Source organism: Rosa chinensis, chromosome 2 (genome assembly GCF_002994745.2).
Source record: "Rosa chinensis cultivar Old Blush chromosome 2, RchiOBHm-V2, whole genome shotgun sequence".
Classification (NCBI taxonomy): domain Eukaryota; kingdom Viridiplantae; phylum Streptophyta; class Magnoliopsida; order Rosales; family Rosaceae; genus Rosa; species Rosa chinensis.
In genome coordinates, this window is record NC_037089.1 from 54650412 (window position 1) to 54669617 (window position 19206).

At 37.3% G+C, this 19206-nt stretch overlaps 1 protein-coding gene and 1 long non-coding RNA gene across 15 annotated transcripts; both read right to left on the reverse strand.

The window, feature by feature from the left end:
• Positions 1–1468: 1468 nt before the first annotated feature.
• LOC121048878 lies at positions 1469–5878 on the reverse strand. The gene is made up of 6 exons (XM_024325718.2): positions 5820–5878; positions 5125–5191; positions 4404–4460; positions 2813–2998; positions 2239–2366; positions 1469–1820 (listed from the first exon to the last, which is right to left on the reverse strand). The coding sequence occupies exons 1-5, from the start codon at positions 5876–5878 to the stop codon at positions 2274–2276; spliced, it is 462 nt and encodes a 153-aa protein (XP_024181486.2). The 3' UTR covers positions 1469–1820; positions 2239–2273.
• A 2907-nt stretch (positions 5879–8785) lies between these two features.
• On the reverse strand, positions 8786–16260 carry LOC112187079. Of its 14 annotated transcripts, none has more exons than XR_005806226.1 (11): positions 15231–16251; positions 14967–15037; positions 14789–14835; positions 14445–14574; positions 14227–14289; positions 12721–13761; positions 11938–12588; positions 11684–11841; positions 11511–11602; positions 9512–10066; positions 8786–9068 (listed from the first exon to the last, which is right to left on the reverse strand). It is a non-coding gene; the product is annotated as an uncharacterized LOC112187079 (long non-coding RNA). The 14 variants fall into 14 exon arrangements; XR_005806229.1 differs by having other exon boundaries at positions 9512–9620; positions 15231–16249; XR_005806233.1 differs by having other exon boundaries at positions 9512–11841; positions 15231–15450; positions 15889–16260.
• Positions 16261–19206: the final 2946 nt, after the last annotated feature.

Sequence of the window (19206 nt, forward strand, 5' to 3'; positions counted from 1 at the left end):
TGAACAATTCGGCTGGAAGGACCCAGCTCTACCGTTTTTTGTTCGATCTGATGCTCTTTGGTCTTCGTCGAGTTCAAATCTATGAGATTTTGCACAATTTTTTAATTTGAATTCCCCTGAATTTTAGATCGTGCAGAAGACGACGACGATGAACAAGCTCTGATTGGAGCTACCTTACTAGAGGCGAACTCGAACTCAGATATCTATGATTCACTACTCTACTCATATCTTGGCTATCAGAAAGTTGCAAGAGGTCCTTGCACTTAATTCCGGCGTGCACTCACTACTACAAAAAGGTCATCAGACGACGGTGAATTTGTGTTGTGTGATGACCAAGTTCACCGTGGTCTAAGTGAGTGTTGTGTGATTGAAAAATCAGACAACGGTGATTTCACCGTTGTGTGATAATAGTTTGCTCAACAGAAATACCTATTCCCGTTGTGTGAGTTCTGCGCAGCATGTGCCTGGCATGGCATGCGCGGCGATGCCTCGGCACATTCAGACAACAGAAGATGAAATTTTGCCGTTGTCTGAGATTCATAACACACAACAGGTATGACTTATTCTTTGTTGTCTGAGATTCATAACACACAACGGATATAACTCATTCTTTGTTGTCTGAGATTCATAACACACAACTGATATAACTCATTATTATCTGAGACTACTAACAGACAACGGATATAACTTAATATTTGTTGTCTGAGGTAAGTAACACACAACTGAAGTAAAATTATCTCTCTTGTCTGTTGATTACTCAGACAACAGTGATCATTTTATTTCTGTTGTGTGTTATGAATCTCACAGAACAGAATTTTGTTTTCTTTTGTTGTTGGTTGTTAGTTCACACAACAACTATATTTGGTTATCCGTTGTGTGAATACTGTAATCAATTGGGTACCAACTAGTGACTGTTGTAGGAGAAGCCTCAATTTTGAACTATTTTACATTCATACAACACATTGTTTTGTATTGTGTTGTATGACTAAACCTTGAACAACAAGAAGAATATCAATATAAATGTTTGTCCAGAATAATGCTCAATATATTACCATATAAACAATACTCTAATCCATATATATCATTCAAGAACCATTATTCAAGCATCAATACATTCAAGTAACAAGATAATGCACCAAGAGCATTCTTAGCTAGCTACACAAGAATAAAAAAACTAAGCTTCTAGCATTGAATGCCTATCTCAGCTTTAAATTTTGCAGCTTCTTGTTTGTACTGTTTAGACCTGGAGATAGTGCCAGAAATGAGCAATGCATCCTTCTCCTGGTCATATTCATTCTAATTCCATTTCTCCTGTCAATTCCCATCCCAGCTATTCAATATGCAAGGCCATATAGACCAATGTTCTGCCATTTGGCGATGATCCCTCCTGGGAACCAGAGTAGTACCAACAAAGATGGCTCAACAAGGAAAGCTCTACCTAAGCCCCTAAAAAATCTCTGACCTCTGGTGATATGAAACCGTTCATTCATTTATAGACAAAAACACATATTCAATAGGAGAAGCAAACTATTACAGCAACAATAACCACGGTCGTAAGAGCATTACAGGTTTTAATACTACCAAAGGTTTTTAGCTAACAAGCTCAGACTGGACCTTTTTGACTAGGTACAGGGAAGGTAGATTTGGAGCTAAGGAGCCTCATCATCATTCTCAGCTGCTCCCCCTTTGAGATGCAAATGCTTTTCTCTCTTTTGAAAGTCTGTCAAACCCTTCCCACTGCCAGTCACCCCAACCTTTCCAAAAGGATCGTCAGGAGACTTGAAGATGCTCTCCCGCTTGCGTCCAGATAAATAACCACTCTGAAAAAAAAAAAAAGTTACAAATCTAGAATGTGCAATCGGTAGTAGTAAATGAAGGTTTTTTCTATTGCCTTGTATTCTTTTTTTTTTGTGTTTGTCAAAATAGAGTATACTTAGACTTGATGCATAATGTCTTGACGGCCATAGCAAAGTTATCTTACAATTAAGTTGAGCACTGCAGATTTACTTATTTTAGATATATACTAAATTGTAGACCTGAAACAACACTAACCGCAATATAATACAAGCAAAAATAAAAAATTGTGTTTCTGTACCTTTTTATATTGGTTCCCTCACTCTAAAAAATAATGGGGAATCAAATACGTGCATAAATAAAATGGTAACTGTAGATTACTGTAACTTGATAAAGATCAGAGCAATTTTGCAAGCAGAATGAAACGCATAAATACCAACTTACCTTCTTAGTCTTGCCTTGGTAGTTTGGAACTGCTGCTAAGCATTTTGACGCTTGTTCTGAGTGACTTCCAACTGCTCCATCCTCATTTTTGACTTAAAAGCATGTATCTTCTTGCGTTTGGCAATTTTCTGCAAATTTTGGAGTTGGCAAGCATCAGTATAAAAAGAAAAGTCAGAAAGATGTTCAAAAATTGTACCATAACTTATGGTATTGTAGGAAATGATAGATCACAAAATAATTTCAATCACCCTACAAACTAGTTTGGTGACTCAACCCACCAGAAACTTTGTGAATTGTGAAAAAAAGAAAAAAAAAACCCTAAATTGCAACGCTCCAAACCTAAGTTGCTTTTAGTCAGATTAGTACTTAATAGTGAACTACTGAACATTGTATTATTCCCATATTACATAGATGGGGTAAAGTGCAAACTTGCAAAAGGAATGCTCTGTGGGTCATTTTTTTGGCGAGAAAAGTTCTGGGAGTCTTGTCAGCAGATAGAGGGACCCCATTAGAGCTACCATTACCACACCCACACATCTAGTTTATTATACAATGATAGAGATGGAAAAATTACCACATCCTCAGGATCATCCGGTTCTATACGAAGCTTTGCCGGTAGGCTTCGTGATTGGAAGTCAACAGAAGCAGCTTGTGCAATTTTCCTTTTGATTGCTTGTTTTGTAGCTTCAACAACTTTTTCCGCTTCCAACAATGCATTGACAGCCCCTTCTTGAATTGGCCTTACATTGGCTGGATCCACCTGAGAGGAGAATCGTCAGTGACGAATAACATTTGCAAAATTTAATAATACACATAAAAGAAGTAGATGAAGCAAACTAAGGACTGTATGTGATTTAAAAAGGAACAAACAGTTGGATCCCTTTCCAAACTTCAGATAATAACTAGACAAACTCTTGAGGAGAAAATCTATGTTATCTAAAACTGCATTCTAGGTGATATAACTTTGAAGAACCATTTAACAAATCATTGGCTCGTTAGTTGAAAATCGTTATATAGATCAGATGAAAATTCACTGCATATATAGAATAATATGAACTTCAGGTAAACAGATTTCAATTAAACAAAACTATGTAATTATAGATCACAACTTCATAACCTAAAGACTCGATTGTACCAACCCTGTCAAAGGTGGGCCTCTACGTCACTGGGTCTTGGTACAGGCCAATTAATAATTCAACCATAAGAAAATTACGTACGGTTGTCAATTATTCAATTTCTACCCTTTCCATTACATCAACCATCTTTTTGTCACATGCCAATTACATAGGGGTATATTTGCCACTTCAAGGGTCAATCAAGGGTATGCCACTTTCAAAACAGAGGAAAGTTGGTTTTGAAATCAGTTTTGACATGTCGTTTTGAAAATGCCCATGAAATGAAAGAATGCCCTGCAAATTCACAATTTCAACCCATTTACTTATGAGTACAAATTATGGATTCCAGTGAATGACAAACATCGTCACCTACAGTATCCTTCCTGAATTTTGCCATGCATAGTACACAAGGAAAACAGAGAAAGCATTTTGGGAAGAAACCTTTACATATGACACCAAGTGGAGAAAGTTGTTCATGGTTATGGCTGTGTATTGCAAGTGATACACAATATGCCATTAATTCCATGCCTTAGACCCTAAAGACAGTTATAACTAATAATTATTCTTAGTCTAAACTAGTAATCATGGATAACTTTTGGGGAAGGATGTCTGGCCCATATATGTATATATAAATGTGGCTTAACAATGAATATAACTAGGAGACGGATGCATTGCTAACTTAAAACCATTAGGATTCAGTTATCTAAGATTTATATTGAATAGTTTAGTTGAAGAAATCTGATATATAACTGGCATAGCTAGAGCATAAACTGGACCTTCTTTTCTTCTCTCTTTGTGAAAACAAAATTTTCGTGGAGAAACTAAACCAGAACAGACTACAGAGCAATGGGCAATAAGCCCGCTGGATTAATCAACTAAGGAAAGCTATTTAAAGCAGCAAACAAGCAACAACTTCAACTACCACAATAATTACAGAATAACACTAAGATACAGCAGCACTACAATTTGAAAATAAGCAAACAATGGAAAACCGTAGGATGGTTACTGGTTTGAAAGCAAGAAGATATATGTAAGGAAAAAGAAACAAACCTCTGATGCCAAATCATCAAACCTGTTGTTGAAGACTTGACAGTATCTTTGTTTGTTCTGCAAGCATTTGTTCCAGCTCAGAAACATCATGCCTGCAAATGAACTTCCTAACTACGTCGGGTTGGGTTTTACTTTGGATTTTCATATCAGAAACGATTTAATAATAAATTGATGTATTGGACTGGGTTTGTTCCTTCTGATGCTACAAAAACAATGACAAATATAAGTCATCCTGAGATCATTGACTAATTGATTTCCTAATGGCTTATCTTCAATCAATTCTAACAGCAAATAACAGCAAAAATAGGCTCAAACCTTGCTTCAAACATCTGAATTATCAAAGGACAAAATTCAATAAAGACAACTGAAACAATTTCGTTATGAAACCCAAAGCATTATATCATATAGTTAAAAATTCTAACTTGAACTGAAAAACTGACAGAAAGCTAAATAAGTAAATATCAATTGGTGCTAACAGATTTTGAAGACCTTGCAAATCATGTTCCTACATAATGCTATAAGTCAATCAAAAGAAATAAAAAAAAAAAAAACTTAGAAAAACATCAATGAAGATAGGAAACGGCAACCTGATTTAAGCAGAAAAGATTAACAGTTTGGCCTGATCAAGTCTAGTCTCATAAACCCCATATTTTCCACTGAAAACCATAACCAGTACAGTTCACAAAATAACAACAAAGATGAATAAAATTACCAGCCCAACCTCTTTTCTTGTTTCCAGTACAAACCTCTCCCCCTTCAATATGTACAACCTCCAGATTAAGCACAGACTACAAAAATAAAAAACCAAATTCAACCTATGAACAATTCAATCAAAAAGACCTCAATGTAGGCTAGAAGCAGAGGCATGTATATATATATATATATATATATATAGTTGTCGATACAAACCACAATTTGTTGTCAATCACCAAAATCTGCTTAAAACTTGACCATCTAAGTACCGAGACAAAGCTAAACTGTCTATCCTAATACTGCAATGTGCACTCATATACTCACTATCTTAAAACACAAAACACACTTGCAAAGTTTGTAATAAATGTGCATTGCTCACAGCTCAAAAAGCCAAAAAAAGGAAAGAAAGAAAAGTAGCATTCCTGATTTTCAGATAATCTTGACAAGAGGACGTTCAATTTTCACTCTTTCTGCTTCTCTAAAGCAAAGAAGAGAGCAATTGCAAGCAAGTAAGGTAAATTTTCCCCCAACTGCAAAGCCAAAGCAAAACCTAATTGAGATCTGCAAACCTAAATTCCACAGAATCATTTAACTATGCACACACACACACACACACACTGTTCTCAAAGTAAATAAATTGAAAGGGTGCCAAGGACCAACCGGAGCTGTAGAGGCCATGGCCGACGAAGAAAATCAACCAAACAACAAGACAAATATAAATACCGCAGTTGGGAATGAGATCTGGCGGCTCTGTTTCGGTGGAGCCCGTGCTTCACCGCCATTGCTAATCGATACCTGGAATTCAATCAGCTTCAATAGAAAGGAAAAAAATAAAAAGGGATTCATTCCCTATTGGATAGAGCGATGTGGTGGTCAGAGAATCAAAATCCATCGGTAAAGTAAAACATGAGTGAACCCAGGTGGAGGAGATGTGGGGATTTGGGTCGGTATATCGGGGAAGAAAGTGGAGTGAACCAGATGGAAGACTGAGAGAAAGGTTTCACGAGACAGAGAGAGAGAGAGAGAGTGAGAGAGAGAGTGAGTGTGTCGAGAAACCATAGATTGCAGATTGATGATATTGAATACGCCATTGCTAAACCTCCAGGGAAAAACCTCCAACTGAACACTACCTTCAGAGAGAATGGGCTAGGATTGGGGGTTAGGGTTATGAGGTAGAAGGTCTTGGGGGACTGTTTGGGGGGAGAGGTCGAGAAATTGAAGTTCCTTCGGGGCCAGATCCATGGTTGATTCAAGATAGCTCGAAGCTTTAGGGCCAAAGATCGAAAATTTGGGGGAGATTTGGAGAGAGAGAGAGAGAGAGAGAGAGAGAGAGAGAGCAGAAAGAGGGATATTAGGAACGGAAGAAAGATAGTAGAAGAAGAAGACGAACGAGAGGTGGCATAAGAAAGGTGGAGTGAACCCTGATCGAGAGTATTGATTTCAATAAAGACTACATAAGTTGTTTAAAGTGGGAGACTTCAAGTTTCTCCAACAACAGAAAATTAATGGACCGTTGTATGAGTATATGATTACAAAACAGGCTGAGAGGGAAAATTTGCCACCTGTGACTCGTTTCATTTGAGTTAAATTAATTTTGCCGCGCTGTGCAATTTGTTTCCATGCTCAGACAACAGAACTATGACAATCTGTTGTGTAAATTTGTGCAACTTGCACTAGGTGTACCTAGAAGATTTCTCAAGGTTCATGCAACATTCATTATACAACAGATATCAAAAAAACGGTTGTGTGAATAATTCAAATTGAGGTCCTTCTGGGAGGGAATTATGTGCTCATTTCCCTCCATCTAGGCCTCATATTCACACAACAGAAACTTCTTAACTCAGTTGTGCAATACCTTCCTAAGAAAAAAGTTTTCAATTTTCTTACATTCACACAACAGAAACATATTTGTACCGTTGTATGATAGAGTTTGTGTTAACACACAACAACAAATTTTAGTTCTGTTGTGTGATGAGTGTTGTGTGTTTCGATTTTTGTAGTAGTGACTTGTGCTCGGAAGAAGCGAGATTGTTGGAGAAGGAGACTGACAGTGAAAGACGACGGTAACAAAGCACCAATTTCAGTAGAAGTTTGATTTGTGCATTTGTTCTCTTATATATGTCTAGAAGTATTGGTTAATTTTGTGATTTTGATTAGTTAGTTTCTTAAGTTAGACGATGAGGTGGAACAGAGTTATCAGATGCTATTTGAAATCATGTTAAGCAATTAAGAGTTTGTAATATGACGCTGCTTGATTAATCTGCAAGTACAGTACCATCTCAAATCATGCTGAGCAATTGAGAGTTTGTAATATGATGCTACTGTAAACTTAATTTAGAGTTTTGTCAGACTTCTTATATGTTGTGGATGAAATTGGATCTTAATTGTATGCATCATTGTTCAATTTTGATGTTATGGTATCTATGTTTTTGATGGTGTTTTATTCTAGTTTATGTCTTTGTTTTTGTGGTTGAATTCTGGCAATATTTGTCTTGCATCATTTCATAAAGAGAGCAAGTGAAACAGTTTTTAATGCTGGTGAGAATAGCTTTTGGAGTTGGTGAAATTAGCTTTCGGTTTTGGTGAAAGTAGCTTTTTGTTGTTGGTGAGAAGAGTTTTTGATGTTGATGAGAGTATTTTTTGTTGTTGGTAAGAGTAACTTTTGGTGGTGATGATTGTAGCATTTTGCGCTGATGATAGTAGTTTTTGACGTTGGTGAGAGTAGTTTTGTTGGCAGTAAAGGTAGCTTTTGGTGATAGTAGCCTTTTACGGTGGTGATAGTAGCTTTTTGCGTTAGTGAGAGTAGCTTTTGTTGATGGCTAGAGTAGCTTTTGATACTGGAGTAGCTCTCTAGTGTTAGTGAGAGTAGCTCTGTGGTGTTGATGAGAGTAACTTTTGTTATTGGTAAGAGTAGGTTTTGGTGTTGGTGAGAGTAGCTTTCGCTGTTGGTGAGAGTGGTTTTCTGTTGCTTGTGAAAATAGCGTTTGTTGCTAGTGAGAGTAGCTTTTGGTGTTTGTGACAGTAGCTTTTGTTAGTGGTGATAGTAGCTTTTGGTTTTGGAGAGAATAAGTTTTTTTGGTAAGGAGTAGCTTTTGTTGCTAGTGATAGTAGTTTTTGTCACCTCGCCGGAGGTTGCAGGAAATCTCACCAGAGTAGTTTTTGTTGCTAGCGACAGTAGCTTTTGATGTTAGTGACAGTAGCTTTTGTGGTTGCCGAAGTTGCCCGGAAGTTGGTTGGAGTTCCCCGGGGGTCGACCGGAGACCCGTCGGAGTTGACCGGAGACCTTGCTGGAGAAAGGAGAGAAGATGATTGTTGACTTTTAACTCTAGTGGTATTTATGTAAATATGTTGGTTCTTATATCCAAAATTTAACATATTTTTTAATCTAGTGGCCTTATGAGTGAAAAAAATAGTTTGTGGCCTTATGACTAAAAAAACATTCAAATATACACTTATATGTAATTAACTCTTAACTAAAATGTCTTTATATTAGAACATCCTAGATTAGAATTGTCTTTAGAATATACTAGGTTGAGAACCCGTGCGATGCTGCAGGGCAAATTTACTGCTTAAAGCTCTTGTGTTCCGTATGTTTTAAGTTTTTGGTGGACAAATAAAACCAATATGAAGAACATGCATCATAAAGTTAAACGAAGTTGTTTAGACTAAATCTAGTTCTAGGAGTTGCATTTTGTATGAAGCCATTATACAAACCATTTATATTATCAAAAAACGGTGGATTTCATTTCATTACAGAAGATCACTTCATATAAGGGATTATAAGCCATCGTCTTATCAAAATATGGTTGTTGTGTACCACAGAGCATTCCCATGTAGGAAGCAAAACTATGTGCCTGGCTTCGTTTATCTTCTACTGACGCTGTTCTAAAGAGTAAAGACGATCATTCAGTTTTCAATCTTGCTTGGCATGCACTTGATGCAATTTTGTATTGTCTTTGCTATCCTTGTCCACTTGCATTTTGAAGCACAGAGGAATAGATAAAACTTTGGTTAGCAACAATTATACACTACAAATAAAAAGATAACAATTAAGAATGAAAGCATCAACAGATGTCCAATTGGCCGTCACAATAACAGTCAAACATTATTTGCTCATACTTATAATTTCAAATAGATGGAATATCATGAATGCAGGCTGTGTACCATTTTAGGAAAGATTTCTGGGTTGGGAACCATTCTTTGAATTAAGTCTTTCCAAGAATAACCAGATTAATAAGACTTTCAGGGGATTTAAAGACAATAGCTTCTCTCGTACTATGCTAGATTGGAAAGAAGCAGTAGTTTAAGCACATAATTACCGGAAAAAAAAAAAAAGAACAAAAAAGAAAGTCGAATGCTAAAGATAGGCAAAAGATGAAATGTTAAGATAGCAATCAAATTTGCAAGGGAAATACCTGAGTAAGTTATTTTACGGAATACAACATCCAACCGTGGCACCGTGCATTGAGAGTGTTCTCACACAAAATTTTTCCATCTCAAGAAGCCAAGACTACACCTCCAGAACTGAAAAATCAGAAATAATCATCAGCGACTTCTGTCATTTATGTTCTTTCAATTAGAACAGGAATTGTTTGAGAAGCTAGATATTAGCAAGCCAAATTAAATCCTGGCCTAAATGCAAGATAATTGGAAACAAAGAGAAGTGCTAGTTGCAACTCGCCAACTCAATGAACTCATAACAGTCCTAATTCTACTATATTTGCTGCTAGAAGGCCCACAACTCGTACAAAATTAAGGCGGACCAAGAAACAAACTCAGAATTATCATAGGGATTAGGATGGGTGGGAGCAAGTGGAAGATAGATATTGTGGTCAACTATGATCTCTGGTGCATGAACATTTCTTTTTCCAGCATATTCCTGTGCTGCTGCTTCCAGAACTGACTCCACCAGATGCAGGTCATCTTTGCGACAATGCAACAAAACAGCAGACTCTCTCAGCCCGAGCAAACTATGCAACAAAATTAAAGTTTCCAGTAAAGAATAATAATGAGTAATTTATCCATGAAAGCATGCATGAAGTTGTAGAAACATAGAAATCATCCAGACTAATCATTGAAATGATATGAAAAATAACCATGAATACTTCAAACTAAGAATAGCTTTAGATAAAAACATTCATGCAGGACTTCTATTAGTTCTTTTTCTTTTCTAGTAGCAAATGCATGGTAGCCATAATGAAATTGAAAAAACTGAGAATGAAGAAAAAAGAGCCGAAATTTGCATTGAAACGGTTTCTATTGGCTAAACTATGCCTTAATCTTCAAGATCGAAACAGAAGTCTCTCCAATGGTCAAAAAAGTTTATGTAACAATGAAGTTGTCATAATGATTAGTTTCTGTTATTTGCATATAATCTTTGATTTGTTGTTTTATGCCATATCATGAACTGGAAAAGATACCAAATTGAAATTAATTTCTAACATCCTTTAGGGATTCTTTAAAGAAATTAATTCTCTACAGTTCAACACCACTATAGACATAACCCCTTAAAACTCCCAATGTTACAGCTTGTGTGACCTTAACAACAGACCCCAAAAACTCATCCGACCTAGCAATTTTCGAAACTTGCTTCAAGCTATTCGGAATTTCATCAGAATCAAATTGCAGAAACTCCTTCAAATCTTTAGACACAACTTCAATCGACTCAACAAAGTCTGAAACTACTTCAGCTACAAAAACTAAAGCTCCTAAAAGCTTCAAAAGCCTCTTTCTTTTTTGACATACAGAAGGCAAGTGATAAACCCTATAAGCATCATAACCAGAGAAGCCCAAGGCAGCCATTACAAACAGCCACTTCTTCCTTTTCCGGGCATAATCAAAACCATTTTTCGCCAATTCCAGGTCCACCAAGGACACCAATCTCAAAGTTCCAATTTTGATTTTTGATTCAAACTTTCAACAAACTATAGAAAAAGGGTCTAAATCTTAGGCCTTAGGTGTCTCAATTTACAGAAAACAAAGAACAGGGCTTTACCTCAACTGGGTCCAAAAGTTGAGGAAGAGAAGATTGAGAGAAATGGCGCTTGGGTTTTTTCACAACGAATTGAGTGTTGTCGTTTATATATTGTATCAACAAATCAGAGAGAGAAAGAATCAGACTTGTTAGAATTTAGGGATTCTGAAGAAGCAATTATAATCAACAAGAAAAACAAAAGCAAAATCTCAAAATTAGAATACAAAAACGAAAACAAAAAAAACACCACACCAATCACAAAAACCACTCACCCAAACTAAAACTCTAACCAGTAAAAAAGTTATATGGATTCACAACATCAAATGTATTTGGGGGATCAACTATTAAATGCGTTCAATTATGTAACAAACCAAGAACTTATTCTTCTTAACAGGAAACAATTTGCTGAATACAATGGGATAATTCTTTACATATATTACCCAACATAGAGGGCCTCGAGCACTAGTGCACTACTACCAAAACAGAAACCAAAGTCGTGGTTTCGAAAATCAACAGACATACTTCGGTCCCACTGGAAACAAAGAAAAACCATGAAGCAATTAAACCACATGTAAACAATTCCACCAGCACAATAGTAATCTGATTTTTGTACCTGAATTTCTGCTATTCTTAGGATTCAAAGGCAGTCACAATGGGAGTTTATGATATCCCATTTCGTAGAATTATTTCTTCTTCCCCCATATAAAGTTCTCAACTTAAAGAAATTGCATAGAAAAACGTAATGCATGGACCAAACGTAGGAAGTCCTTCCTGAGAATTGAGAAAAACGATCATGATTTAATTATACAAACGAAACAATATATTAATGGTTAGTTGATAGTGAGGAAATCAAATAGAATTGAGTACCGTTAATCCAGTGGCGGGGAGATCGAAAATGAAACCCAGTTCTGTGGACAACACGAAGAGACTGAAACTCTGGGTAAACCTTGTGGGAAGTTTCGACTCCATTTGAGTTCAATATTAGATACAGTTGCCCTCAGTTCATATGCCCATTTCAGAAATAGATTCCAACGTTTTAAACTTTAAAAAACAGCAATGAAATTTGATGGAAGATTTTTAATGAAATTTGGGTATTGAAGGCGACAACTACCTGTTCATCGAATTACTTCACTAACGGAAATCGCAAACCCAAATCAATACCCAATTAGAGAACCAAAAAAAAAAAAAAAGCATACATGAGCAATCACCATCGCTGTCTATATATTGCTGAATCTCTTCTTCTTCCTCTAGTCCCTTCGCTCTATATCTCTCTCCCTGTATCTCACCATCGCGCAGCCACGAAACCTGGAGGCAACTCGGTGTCATACAGAAGGCGCACAGGTGTCTTGGCAATTCCGTAATAGAGACGTGAGGCAGGGCACTATTCATTTCGTTTGTCTCTCTATTCTGTTTGAGTTTTAGTATAGGTAAGTAGATTAGATTGGATGAGTACTTGAAGGGGGCTGATGCTATGATGCAGATGCCAACCATTTCCCAAAAGGTTGTACGTGAGAGAGCCTACAAAGACAAGCAATGACAAGCATCAGAAAAAAACAGTACGTATACATGATATATATATATATATATATATATATATAATAGCCTCATAGAAAACGAGTTCCTCAACCAAAGTTGATAAATACTACTAACCAACACAGAACCCCTCACGAACACGAAGTGCATAAGCAGCAGTTTAGAATCAAAGCTAAAGTTTCAAAATGTGAAACAAAATGGGAAAGAGGAGCTAGGCAGCAACTGAATAACACATGGAATATTTACTAATTACTCTCTGTGTTTTATCAAGAAAGCAATATTAGCCCAAAATATGAAGATGATATATATGATACAAATTCTTGCGGAATTATTTTCATGGGACATTGACTGCAGACCTACTTTTAATTACAATATAATTCACTCAGAACATAACTTGTTCAAATAGCAATCCAAGTACTAAATTGTATATAAAAAGAGAGAGTATTTGAAACTTAATTATGAGTTTAGTCTTGGCATGGGCTTCCAAAAGAGAGTATTTATTCTTTGACCAAATGTAGCTACAGCTTCAGACTTTGTATACTAAATTATAATCAATGAGAATAAGCTCTATAGGAATAAAACGACTTATAGAAATATAAAATGATATGGAACCACCCCAGATCATATTCAAAACCACATTTATAGGCAAATGACCTCATCAATTATAGCTTGTATCACTACCACAAACTTGGGCTTTAGACACCATTAATAATGGTGTGAATTGGGGTTCAGACCACCGATCAATGGTGTGTAAAAGCAATAGGCACGGGCCCAGTCACCATTTTTGTAGGGGTTGCTATAGATGGCGTGACATATACTCATGGGCTCACTATCATTTTTTTGGTGCCTCAACTGATGGATACTGTTCATGCATTGGTGACAATGATTCAACACACCAATGCTGTGATTGGTGGAATATGTGGATGAATACATCACTATAATTAGCACCACACCAATTCTATTGGTGACTCGATAATTTAAAATGAAATATATTATGGAAAACTTAATTATTTTGAATATTATATAAATACAAATCCTCCTAGACTAGAAGACTCCAAAGTGTACTGTCTTCTTTCATATGAAGCCAGAAATTGCTTCTCATCTCTCTCCTTCCGTCACTGAACTGCAAGTCCAGTTTACAAAGTCCATAGCTTTCTCCTGCAAGCAAAAAAAAAACACAAGTTAGCCAGAAAGTATCCACCTGCAATGAAATTTCTTTCGGGCAAGAAACTTGAAAACAAAAAATTATCATTCACATTGACTATGTAGTTAAAGCTGGTTAGAGCTCATACATTAAACATCTATCGGCATGGTTGACACAGAGAAGGTGAAACCTGAAGCTAAAAACTAGGTTATATTGAACATTAGTGTACTATGCATCAAGTCTTTGAGCACTTGCAATTATACCATCATATATATGAATGGGGGTATTAGCCCACTTTTATAGAGGATGCATATTGACTCAGGCCACTTATTAGACTATGCTATCAAAATTATTGCAATTGTATGCAAAGCCATTCCAACCACGGTCAAGGAATACTCAGGCCATAAATATGTTTTCTTGAACTAGAACTATACATCATTATTCACATTTACATAAGATCGAATAGATTTTAGGCGTACCTTATTGAGTGAACAACATTTTTTTGTCTCCTCGTTCATAAGCTCTTGCAGATTTATAACCCCCTAGAAAATAATAAATGCTACATGTCAATTTAACATATAAGACATACATTAAAAGTAGTCTTGCTACGCCACATAACTCATCGAGTTTAAAAATCTACAAACTAGATTAAAACTAGCAATGAAATTGCATATGACCAGTCATTTAAGAATCTTACTTAAAAAGTTCAAATAGAGTGATGACGAATCAAGGACAAGATGATATCCTTGTGATTGTATTTCCCTTCTAAGAGCTTTCCATGGAGCAGTTTAGCCTTTGACTTTGACAATTATATTCACCTCATCACCCTGATACAGTGATATTAGTTAGTTAACAATAGGCCTCAAAAGCTGGAAAGATCTAGTTAGTCAGTAATTCTCTATTTAATTGGTGTAAAGAATATAAAATTTAAGACTGATACAAAGGTCAGATCTACAAATTCAATAAAATCTGATGGTAACCATTTATGAGAAACCTAAAGAACAAACAATGCTGGCTTTTTAATTTTTGTACTTCTCTAACCTCCACCCTTCACTCCATGAGGTGAAATATAATTCTGTTCACATAACCTTGCAAAACAACACAAAGTTCTCTTGGTTAGATACACAACCAAATTCACAAGCAGTAGGCTATTTAGAGCAGAAGTGTTGAAAGAAATTGTTAAAATTATAACCAAAAAATTCCATGAGCCCAAGTATACCGATGGGTTGTCAAATATATAAGCTCTCCATCAAATTTCAAGTTCACCACAATCAAGAAATTGCCTTAGACCTGCAGGGAAGAAACAACACAGGAGCAAGTATTCAGATAACAAACTCACAGTAGCCAACAAGTCTATAACATTGGACATCTGTTATGGTACACAAACAAGATCATCACAATCTCATATAATAACAGGAATAAGCATGCTAACACCTACATGTATCTCAACTCATATAATCTTGTGCAGTTTAAGAAATCTGACCTAGTGATTCTGCATTTGATTTCTAGTCAAAAACTAGCTCAATGGCAGCTCCAACTACACCAGGGGCATTCACTGCATAACCAATTGGATTAGTAAACCTTCCAAACCCCATGGGATTTCCAGTAAGGACAGGCACCAGTAAATAGGTGTTGCCATTAGACATGTGAGGATAGGCAAGATGCATTGGAATAGCCAGATACAACCATTGGTGGAACATAAACTGTAATTAGAGGAAAAAAGGCATCAGTGAAATTCAATTCACTAGATATATCAAAGTTAGTTAGAGGCAAAACATGTGAGAAATAGATTGGAGGTAGAGAAATGTGGTGTCCAGAAATATTTATCAAAAGCCCAGAGGAACTATAATCACATAAGATTAATGTAGTCGAACACCAGCACCAAAACACAAAATACAAAGTTTCAGCAGAGAGAACCAAACGATGGTGTTATGAGAAAGAACAAAATATGACAAACAAATAAGGACATATATTGGAACAAAAAATTGAATCCCTACACAATCATCCATAATAAAAATCTAAGTTTCAAAACTTGATTTTATTATTAAATTTTTCCAAGATCCAAACAGATTGACTAAGCACACCAACACTTTTTCGGGAATCAAATAGAAATAAATTGAAATTAAGTAAAGAAATTGAACTTGGTGCGAGGAAGAAGGATCGAGAGAGAGCTGAGATTGCATGCAACTTAGTCGCTCCGAATCAGTACTGTCTTGTAGCGGTAAGGACCAAGGACAATTCAATCCGAAACGAACTTGAAGTCATTCGATCTATGAGGACTGATCATCTCTTCCAGCAGATCGAAGAGCCAGATGATCGAGATCGGGGAGAGACAAAACAGATCTAGAAACCAAAAAACCTCGACTGTTTTGGTTTTCTTTACTTTAATTTTTTTTTCTGGATAACACCCACCATATAGAGATGATTTTTCTTCTTTCAGTCCTTTGGGCTTTGGCTATCACCAAAAAAGCTTATTGTTTTAAAGTATACGAAGATTCTGAGTATATTGCTGATAGGCTTTAATTAGGACTGAGCCAAAGTTACGTGTCAAGTTTCTCTTCACAAGTGATAAGTTCAAAATTATATAAAATTAGACATGCACCATTAGCAGTAATTGGTGGGAGATATTCACACCAATTAAAAGCAATGCTCCGCTACTAAATTGTAGAATGAGATTAATAGGTAATAATTTATTATTTTGTCACCATTAGGGTAAACGTGGGGATACATTAGTATCCTTAGCCCACATTTGTGGTAGTGTATCTTCTCAGAAGCTCTAGATACGCTTTCGCTTGAGATGCCTTCAATAACTGCGACCAACAAAAAACCAAGTAAAATAGTTAAACCATAAACATTTATCCTCATGTTCAAAAATATAATAAATCCAGGGTTTCTTTCTGGCTGAGAAATTGACCGAGATATCTGTGCAATGGCGGTGCCGTCGTCTAGGCCGTCGTTGCTGGAAGGAGCGGAAGAGGCCGTGAGCCTGCTTGGGGGCAGCGAAGCAATCCAGGACCCCTTCTTTTACCTGTGTGGCCGCTTTCTCTCTCCGAAGAAACCCATTGTGATCGATCCCGTCGCTCACGGCGGCAGTCTCTCGGATATGGGGGCTTAAGGAGCGGATCTTGATCCGGGAGGAGGAAGATGGAGTTTTTGTTTTCCAGTTCAAGGACAAGGAGATGAAGCACCGTGTCCTTAATGGCGGACCATGGTTTTACAGCAGTTCGATGTTGGTGCTGGCGGATTACGATGGTATCAGTTCATTGGCGGCGGTGTCTCTCCATCATCTAGAGGTTTGGGTAGCAGTGAAGGGGTTGCGATTCTTACGAATGGCCATGCGGAATGAGCGTGCCCTAAACCTCCTCGGGAATGAATTGGGGGTTTTTGTTCGGGCCGACATGATGGCGGTGTAGCGCAAGGATCTGGTTCAGAGGGTCCATGATGTGCTCCGGAGAATTTGGGCCCGGCATCTATATAGCTTTTCGCCAGAGGTCTCGTTTCTTTTGGATTTCCGGTATGAAAAGTGTCACAGCATCTGCCTGGAGTGCGGGTTGTTTGGCCATGGAGGTGGGGTTTGCAATAAGGGTTTGGTGGCCATGGGCGTGTTGCAGTCTGGTCCGGAACACGTAGAGCGCTTGCTAGCAACGGTGGGGATGGTGCCGATTGGGAAGGTGCAGGTTCAGGTGCAGCATGGGTTTGAGCAGCATGGGTTGGTGTTGCCGAAAGCGGAGCTGGAGGTGAGGCAGGCCGGCATGGAGGCTATTCCAGAGGCGACCCCGATTTTTTCGGCGGGAGACCCTAAATTCAATTTAGGGTTGACCCCTGGGTTGGGTTTGGCTGGACTGAAAGAAGTTGGGTCGGGTTCTGTGAAGGCTTATGGGCCCATTACTGAGGGATGGAACCCAACTACTGCATTGGGTGTGCGCAAGTCTCGTGACGTTGAGCTGATCCAAGATGAGAAGCGACTCTGTTTGGCGCCTATTTCTCTGCAAGGAATCTTTTAGGAGGGTTTGGTGGAGGTTCCTGTTACTACTGTTGGGAAGGCTCCAAAGAAGAAAGGTCGTCCCTGTGGTCATCAGAATAAGCCCAAGCAGGTGAGTGTGGATCCTGTTGCTAAGGAGTTGGAGGAGGTTCCCTTACCCCAGGAGGGGTAGGGAGATTTTCTATTTTATTGCTTTGAATAAGCGAGCGTCTGCTCGGCCCTTGCTCCATGCTCCTTGCCCTTGATTGCTGCAGTTTGCTGGTTAATGAGTAGCGATGTACACCATGAAGGTCTTAGGCACCATGACTTGTCATATTGGTTGCTTTGATTTGGGGTTGGTTTGGTGTAGGGGTTTTTAGTTTAGCATCTTCTTTTTCAGTTCGGTTTTCTTTTTCTTCTTCTTTTTTTGTTGCTTTGCGTTTTGCAGACTGTCTTGTGCATTGAGATGTATTATGAGGGATTTTCGAATTCCACTAGCTTGACCGAGTGAGGTCGTTGATATTATTAATGGAACCTGATTCTGTTGCACTCAAAAAAGAAAAAAAGAAAAAAAAAGTATATATATATATATATATATATATATATATAATAAATCCTATCACCATAATCAAAGAGAGTTGGACACAGAGAGGACCTGAACCAAATTTTTTTCTTTTATCAAGTCATGGTCTTGTTAACTTTAGAACTTACTAATGGAATCCTCCATCTTTGACAATGGGATTCTAATCTTCACTCCTATCTCATCTTCAATCGTTTTTTAAGTAGATCCTCTGACATCCAAAACATACGAGAACCACAATTACAACATATGAGAAAGTAATCGTGCAATATAATTTCAGTTTAATTTACAAGCTGAACTCTGTACCCTTTTCCTCTAATAAATCGAAGCAAAGAAGCCCCAACCTGCATATCAAACAAGAAAGAGACACCAAAATAAACAGAATGTGTCTCACCAAAATAACTCAAAAGTGAAATGGTAAGAAATTAAAAGGAACAGAATGGGGCATGTAATGAAAAGCATTATGGAAGTTGCCTTTGAAGTTCAATGTGCAGTAAGCAATACCCCCAACCAGGTCAGGTCTGTAAAGATCTAGAAAATTCCTACTGTAAGATAAATACAGACTCTTTTTGTATCTATTCAATAGTCACTCAGGCTCACTAGTAGCCAAGCTCTTCAGTCCGCTCATCTACCCTCCGAAAAATAAAGTAAAAGGCATTGCAGCATGAAGATAAAAAGATGTTGTAAATTTCAGTTATATATTGACACTGAGCGAAAACTATATGACAAATTGGCCTGGCGAAGTAAATATTTATCAAAGAAATCATGCCTCAACTGAAATTAAATGCTTTTCGGTTAAAAGCACTGTTTCTCCACCTAAAACTTTATCCTCTTTATTACGTTGCAATGCACTTGAACAAGTAGTGAACTTAGTTGCCTCCGTAAGTACTGCTAAAGCCACCTCTATGTCATTTTGAG

Bases quoted from the DNA above. Each gene is read 5' to 3' on its own strand.
- LOC121048878 (XM_024325718.2), bottom strand. From the start codon at position 5,878: ATGGCGGTGAAGCACGGGCTCCACCGAAACAGAGCCGCCAGATCTCAT. The intron at 5,192-5,819 runs GTATTTATATTT...TTATTTTTGTAG, and splicing joins AGATCTCATTCCCAACTGCG to TCTGTGCTTAATCTGGAGGT. The intron at 2,367-2,812 runs GTAATTTTTCCA...CAAAATTTGCAG, and splicing joins CGGATGATCCTGAGGATGTG to AAAATTGCCAAACGCAAGAA.